This window comes from Physeter macrocephalus, chromosome 3, assembly GCF_002837175.3.
Source record: "Physeter macrocephalus isolate SW-GA chromosome 3, ASM283717v5, whole genome shotgun sequence".
NCBI lineage: Eukaryota > Metazoa > Chordata > Mammalia > Artiodactyla > Physeteridae > Physeter > Physeter macrocephalus.
Genome location: NC_041216.1, coordinates 3,048,265 through 3,056,702, shown reverse-complemented (window position 1 = coordinate 3,056,702; position 8,438 = coordinate 3,048,265). Strand labels below are relative to the sequence as shown.

The 8,438-nt window shown below is 35.3% G+C and overlaps 1 protein-coding gene across 20 annotated transcripts in view; it reads right to left on the bottom strand.

The window, feature by feature from the left end:
* SCMH1 (Scm polycomb group protein homolog 1) overlaps nt 1-8,438 on the bottom strand; it is a 207,019-nt gene that overhangs the window by 117,167 nt on the left and 81,414 nt on the right. For all 20 annotated transcript variants that reach the window (XR_003678541.2, XR_003678540.2, XR_008616609.1 and 17 more), the window contains one exon: nt 3,214-3,448. Coding sequence is in view for 17 of the 20 variants with exons in the window: in XM_028485590.2 (XP_028341391.1) it covers nt 3,214-3,448 (235 nt within the window). In the remaining 3 variants the exon portion in view is untranslated. The remainder of the gene's footprint in view (nt 1-3,213; nt 3,449-8,438) is intronic.

Sequence of the window (8,438 nt, the reverse complement as noted above, 5' to 3'; positions counted from 1 at the left end):
GCATCTTTATTCCTGTCCTGCCCCTAGGTTCTTCAGAACCTTTCTTTTTTTTTTTTAGATTCCATATATATGTGTTAGCATACGGTATTTGTTTTTCTCTTTCTGACTTACTTCACTCCGTATGACAGACTCTAGGCCCATCCACCTCACTACAAATAACTCAATTTCGTTTCTTTTTATGGCTGAATAATATTCCATTGTATATATGTGCCACATCTTCTTTATCCATTCATCTGTCGATGGACACTTAGGTTGCTTCCATGTCCTGGCTATTGTAAATACAACTGCAATAAACATTGTGGTACATGACTCATTTTGAATTATGGTTTTCTCAGGGTATATGCCCAGTAGTGGGATTGCTGGGTTGTATGGTAGTTCTATTTTTAGTTGTTTAAGGAACCTCCATACTCTTCTCCATAGTGGCTGTATCAATTTACATTCCCATCTGTGGTATTCTTGACTCCTGGTTATGTTTAGGCATGAGTTATGGGTGGTTTGATTTTCTTTTCTTTTTGATCTGTATATTTCAAGAGAATTTATGGAAAGATTTTGATTTAGATGGTCACCATTATCCCTGGGAACTTACATTTTTTAATAGCCTATCAAGATGCTTCTAAACAGTGATTCATAAAGTAAGTTGAGAATCTTATGGTACTATGCAGCTACAAAAAGGAATGAGGAACATCTTCATACAACTAAGAAGTCAGGATATATTTAGGATATATTGCTAAATGAAAAAAGTAAGATTGAGGAAAGTATGTATAATATGCTGTCATTTATATAAGAAGACAGGGGATACATATGTATGTATGTACACACACACACTCACACGGATATATTTGCTTTTTTTTTTTTTTTTTTTTTTGCGTTACGCGGGCCTCTCACTGTTGTGGCCTCTCCCGTTGTGAAGCACAGGCTCCGGACACGCAGGCTCAGCGGCCATGGCTCATGGGCCCAGCCGCTCCGCAGCATGCGGGACCCTCCCAGACCAGGGCACGAACCCGCGTCCCCTGCATCGGCAGGCAGACTCTCAATCAATGCGCCACCAGGGAAGCCCTGTTTATTTTTTAAAAAATGGAGTATAAACTATTAAATTAAAAGAAAGTGGTTACCCTATAGCAGAAGAAAGGGATAAGGTGAAGGGGATTTCTTTGAATATACTCTGTTTTATAGATTTCACTTTAAGAATGATTTATATATATATGATGCCAAAGATGGGATAATTCAAGAATCAATAAGGACAGTTAGTGCAATGGAGTGAAACACATCAGTTATATAAGAATCTTTGAGTTTATGATACTAAACAACAACAACAACACTATCCATAAATAATTTTGGAGGATGATGGTAATCCAATTTATTATTTTGAAAATTGGTAAATAAAGAAAAGAATCAAGCATTTAAACTGTCTTTCCTGCATGAACTGTACTTTAGGATAACCAAATAGTTGATGAAAGTTTATTTTAATAGACATGTTCCATTTAATTTACGTGGACCGAATGATAATATTAAAATTTCCCATTTTGCAACCATTATGAAGTGATGGGTCTAAATCAGGGGTCAGCAAACTATAGCCAGAAGGCTGGCCACCTGTTTTTGTCAATAAAGCTTTATTGGAGCACATCCTTGCCCATTTGTTTATGTATCATCTACGGCTACTTTCATATTACAAGGACAAAGCTGACTAGTTACAACAGAGAAGGTATGGCCCATAAGCCTGAAATATTTACTATCTGACTCTTTAAGAAAATCTGTCAACCCCTGCTCTAGACCATAAGCAGTAATGGCTGCTACATTATAAAATGAGAGACAACCAGACCATATATGCTTCCTAATAAAGACCACCACCTATGAAATATTCTTATTGAAAAAATTGAACCTTAACCTGATCAAGCCTCTAGATCTAGTTACCAATTTCTAGGAAGAGAGGACAGAGAAACACGTTAAATGATACCACAGAGATACAATCAGCAAAATCTAATTGTGGGAAAATTTAAAGACAAATGACTTAGGTTTTTCAACAAATAAGTTGCAAGAAAAAATAAGAGAGAGAAGGAGAACCCATAGACTAAAAGAGACTTAAGGGACATATCAACCAACTGCAATATGTTGATTTTATTTGGATCCTGATTCAAAGAAAATGGAATAAAGAGAGAGAGAAAGAGACAGACAGATAGACAGACAGTAGGGAAAATTTAAACACTGAGTAAATATTCGTTGATATTAAGGAATTATCATTATTTACATGTGATAATGTTATTATGATTATGCTTTTAAAATATTAACTATGAGAGATACATACTAAATATTTAATGATAAAATACTATGTTTAGGCAATTGGGCAGGAGCAGGCAGGGAGTGTGTATAGGTACAAAGAAAACAAGACTGACTATCAAGGATAAAGGATACATGGACATTCACTGTGCTATTTTTTTCTACTTTTGTATACATTTGAAAGTTTACATTACAAATAATTTTTTTTAATGGAGGAAAATGTTAAATAACCACCTGGGGAGGTCTTTCAAATGATACTGTCCTCTAATGTTCATTTAATTTAGCACAGTCTCCTGAAGGGAACATAGCCTATAACCCATCTCTCTCTATCCTCTGTTGAGACTCACTGCAATAGTGATTAATAGTAACTGATGAGATGGGCTAAATCATTCGGGTATATAGAGGCAAAAAAAGGTGAATCTGATCTTGAGAAGAAAAATACAGTGGGGTTATTAGTTTAAGTAAAATAATGCACTTTACTTAATAATTGATTCAAAGTGAGAAAATTCCAAGGACCAAGTAAAAATTTAGGGGAAAGGAGATAACAGATCTTTGTAATAGTCATCCTTTCTACTGGGAGATTTTTCTCTCACTTCCTGTTATCACTGTAGGATTTGGCGAAAACTCTATGGTTTTTTGAGGCAAGTTAAATGTCAAGATCTCCTTCTACTCTTTTTCTCAGGGTAAAGGGGAAGTGACAAAGAAGGATGAAATGTGTGGTTTCTTGTTAGAAAAAGAAGAGCTTGGGAGAAGCTTGGATATTATAAATTAATGTAGAATGGACAGGTCCAGATTTTTCAGGTCATTTTAGGTGCGCCTTTTCTTTCGGACCATATGAAAAAGAAGGGATACGCAGAAGACCCTGTTTTCCTTTAACAGGATGTACAATTTGGGGAAGATAACTAATGGACTAGGGAGAGCTTGGGTCTAGTTACTCACCCAGAGGGGGCTGCAGCATACCCCCATTCTTCTCACAATTCCCGATAGGCTGGATTTCAGCTGAGTCAACCAGACGCCAGAAGTCATTCTTGTTGTCGCTGCCATCAAGGCGAAGGCGGAGGCGAGCGCCTGTCAGTCCAACTACTGTGGCAATACAGGTAGATGTGGTGTTCCTGGGATCCTGTGCTTCCAATTTCATACTGATCTTGAACTCGTTGCTTGGAGGTGTGTAGGACTGCGGAGAACAAGCCATGGGGATTAGGCAAACTAAGAATAAATGGCATTTTCAGTAAGGATATTAAGAGATGGAACCTGAAAGTTTATGCTTTGGACTCAAACTGGTTACAGCTGGGTCAGGAACAACCCCCCTGAATTATTCCCTAATACTTAGGAAGGGTTTCATACAAAATAAACACTGAAATGTAAAATGAAAGGGAAAAAATTACTTTCCACTGAAGCATCAAATATCGACTCACCAGTAAGAAAAGGACAAGAGTGTCTCAAGTGGCCCTTGCTTAAATGCTGTTTTTCATCCTATCGCCTCCAAATCCTTAACCCTCCAGGTGTTCTTAACATTTTCTTTTTAGACATCATCTTATTAAACTATCATATCCTTAGTGTCTCTTCATGGAGCATTTCAGTGTATTGGTTTGTATGTCTACCACACAGACTAACCACTGGCAGTTGATTTTTTTTCTTACTTCGACATTAACTTACAAATCAATACCTATTTTTTAAAACAACTTTTAGTTATAATTGACATACAATAAACTATACACTTTGGTAAGTACCGACATATGTATACACTCATGACACCATATACATCACGTACACCCTGGAAAACATCACCACAATCAAGATAAGGAACATGGACACACTCTCAAGTCTTGCATATCCTTTTATAATCTCTCTGTCTAACTCTTCCCAGACCCCTCTTTCCAGGCAAATATTGCTTTACTTTTTATCAGTGTAGACTGGTTTGCATTTCTAGACTTAAATGGAATCATAGAAAATATACTTTTTTTGGGGGTCTACTTTCTTTCACTCAGCATAACTATTCTGATATTCATTCATTTGTTGAATGTATCAATAATTCATTATTTTTTTGTTACGACCACATTTTTTTAGAGCAGTTTTAGGTTCAAAACTTAGCAAAACTGAGAGGAAGGTACAGAGCTTTCCCATAAACATCCTGCCGTAACAGGTGCAGAGTTTCCCCTATTATCAACATCCCCTACCACATTTGTTAAAACTGATGAACCTACACTGACACATCATAATCACCCAAAGTCCACAGTTTACATTAGGGTTCTCTCTTGGTGTTGTATATTCTATGAATTTGGTCTAATGTAGACATGTATCAATCATTATAGGATCATACAAAATAGTTTAACTGCACTAAACATCCTCTGTACTTTGCCTACTCATCCACTCAGTCATTGGCAACAACTGATCTTTTTACTGTATCCATAGTTTTGCCTTTTCCAGAATGTCATATGGTTGGAATCATACAGTACATAGCTTTTTCAGATTGGCATCTTTCCCTTAGTAAGCTGCATTTAAGCTTCCTCTATGTCTTTTCATGGCTTGATAGCTCATTTCTTTTTAGGGCTGAATAATATTCCATTGTCTGGCTATACCACAGTTTATTTATCCATTCACCTACTGAAGAACATCTTGGTTGCTTCCAAGTTTTGGCAATTATGAATAAAGTTGCATTAAACATCCATAAATATACACAGGTTCTTGTGTGGACATAAATATTCGACTCCTTTGGGTAAATACCAAGGAAGGCAATTGCCAGATTGTATGGTAAGAGTATGTTTAGTTTATAAGAGATCACCAAACTGTCTTACAAAACGTCTGCAACATTTTGCATTCCCACAAGCAATGAATGAGAATTCCTATTGCTCCACATCCTTGCCAGAACTTGGTGTTATCAGTGTTTTGGATTTTGGCATTACAATACGTATGCAGTGGTATCTCACTGTTGTTTTAATTTGCATTTCTCTGATGACATATGATTTAGAACATCTTTTTTATGCTTTTTTGTCATCTGCCGACCTTCTTTGGTGAGGTGTCTGTTAACATCTTTGGCCCATTTTTTGAGTTATTTTTTTATTTCCAGTTTTTAAGTGTTCTTTGTATATTTTGGATAAGTCCTTTGTCAGACATGTCTTTTGCAAATATTTTCTCCCAGTCTGTGGCTTGTCTCCTCATTCTCTTGACAGTGTCTTTCACAGAGCAGAAGGTTTTATTTTAATGAAGTCCAGCTTATCAATTATTTCTTTCATGAACTGTGCCTTTGGTGTTGTATCTAAAAAGTCATTGCCATATCCAAGGTCATCTTGGTTTTCTCCTATGTTATCTTCTAGGAGCTTTATAGTTTTGTGTTCTACACATTTAAGTGTGTGGTCTATTTTGAATTAATTTTTGTGAAGGGTGTAAGATCCATATATAAATTCCCTTTTTTTTTTTTGCATGCAGCTGTCCAGTTGTTAAGACCTTTGTTGAAAGGACAATCTTTGCTCCACTGTATTGGCATTGTTCCTTTGTCAAAGATAGGCTGACTATATTTTTATGGGACTGTTTCTGGGCTCTCTATTCTGTTCCATTTACCTATCTGTTTCTTCTTTTGCTAACACCACATTCTCTTTTTTTTTTTTTTTGAGAATTTTAAGTCTTTTAATTAAAACATTAGAAAACTTAAATACAACAACTATTTGATCATTTAAGGGGGTCTTAATTTCTATCAAAGAGCATTTCTTTAAACACAACTACTAAAATTTGTAGGCAAGGACATGTGTACTCCTTTCTACCCTAACCATCAAATCTGTGATATGTGAATAGGACAGTCTTTGGGAGGGAGCATGTGTCAAAGGGAAAAATGCAACACAGGAAAAACAATAATAAAATAGGTCCAAATAACCTATGTTAGTAGAGCTGATACTTTATATTTGTACTACATTTTATAGTTTACGAAGTGTTTTCCATCTGTTAGATTATATAATCTTCACAACTCTTTAAGGTAAAATTGCATTGTCCCTGCTGTACCCTTAAGGAAACCACAGCTGGAAAAAATTAATTAAACTATGGATTACTAAAAGTATTTATAAATAATTATTACTTCAATTATATTGTTAAGAACTGATGTTCTTAAAAGAAAATGCAAGAAGGCCAATGTCTCCTGTCAATTTATGAATTTTCAAAAAAAAAAAACAATTCAGTTAAACTTTCAGGATAATAGCCCATTAAGGAAATGGTAAATATGTAGCTACTAATTAGATCTTCCATTGGGATAACTTCTTCATTTTGTTTCACTGGCCAATGTATTTGGCTTTTAAAGACAAGTTCTCAAACATAGAAGTCAAATAAACTCAATTTTCAGTAAACTGGGCTACTGAGATCTTTTTTTTAAGTAAAATGTTTCCTTCCTATGATATAAAATGAACATTACATTTCTGAAAAGTACGACATTATGAAAAGCCATTTAAAATAGATGACATTCAGAAAGTGTATCTGAGCTTCCTAAGTACTATAGAAAATATGAATTAAAATATAACATGCATTCTGCTCTACTATTCTTTTTTTAGCTATCTATTTTACATTTGGTAGTATATATAAGTCCATGCCACTCTCTCACTTCGTCCCAGCTTACCCTTCCCCCTCCCCATGTCCTCAAGTCCCTTCTCTATGTCTGCATCTTTATTCCTGTCCTGCCCCTACTTTCTTCAGAACCACTTTTTATTTTTTTAGATTCCATATATATGCACCACATCGTCTTGATTACTATAGCTTTATCAATAAGTCTTGAAGCTGGGTAGTGTCAGTCCTCTGACTTTGTTCTTCTCCTTCAATACCATTTTGGCTATTCTACATCTTTTACCTCTCCATGTGACCTTTAGAATCAGTTTGTCAATATCCATAAAATAACGTGCTGGAATTTTGATTAGGCTTGTATTATGTATATTAACCTTGTATCCTGCAACCTTCTTACAATTGCTTATTAATTCTAGGTGTCTTGTTGTTGTTGTTGTTGTTGTTGTTACTGTTGATTATTTCAGATTTTCTACATAGACAATAATGTCACCTGCAAACAAAGCCAGTTTTATTTTTTCCTTCCCAATCTGTATATCTTTTATTTCCTTTTCTTGTCCTATTGCTACATTTAGGACTTCCAGTATGATGTTGAAAAGGTGTGGTGAGAGGGAATATTCCTATTCCTGATTTAGTGGGAAAGCTTCTAGTTTCTCACCATTAAGTATGATGTTGACTTTAGGTTTTTTGTAGATATGATCACTCAGCAAAACTACTCTAATACTCATCCATACTGCTGAAAGTATCAATAATTCATTTCCTTTCACTGCTGAGTAGTATATCATGCTGATGAACGTTTGTTGTATTTCTACTTTTTAACTATTACAAATAAATCTGTGAACATCCATCTATAAATCTTCGTTGGAAATACACTTTCTTTTCTCCGGGGTAAACATCTGAAAGTAGAATGGATGGGTCATATGGTAGGTATTTGTTTAACTCCTATACCAGAAAATGTACCTTTTTACAGTGTATAATTCAGTGAGTTTCAGTATATCCACAGAGTTGTGCAAATATCACTCCATCTAAATTTGGAATATTTTAATCAATCCCCCCCCCGAAAGGAACCCCATACCCATTAGCAGTCTCTCCCCATTCTCCCCTTAACCCAATGCCTAGAAACCATTAATCTACTTTCTGTTTCTGTGGATTTGCCTATTCTGGAGGTTTAATATAAATGAAATTACACAATATGTGAGTGGCTCCTTTCTTCACTTGGCAAAATGTTTTCAGGTTGAATCTATGTTGTAGTGTTTATCAGTACTTCATTTATTTTCATTGCTGAATAACATTCCATTGTAATGGATATACTACATTTTTTGCTTATCCATTCATCAGTTCATAGACATTTGGGTTGTTTCCTCTTTTTGGCTTTTATATATAATTATGCCACGAACACTTGTGTATCAATTTTTGTGTAATAATATGTTTTTATTTCTCTTGGGTATACACCTAGGAGTGAGATTGCTGGGTCATATGCTAATTCTATGTTTAACATTCTGAATAACTTCCAAACTGTTCTCTAAAGTGGCCACAGAATGTTATAATCTCACCAGCAACATATGAGGGTTCCAATTCTCGATACCCTCATGAACACTTGTTATTGTCTGCCTTTTTGATTTCAGCTA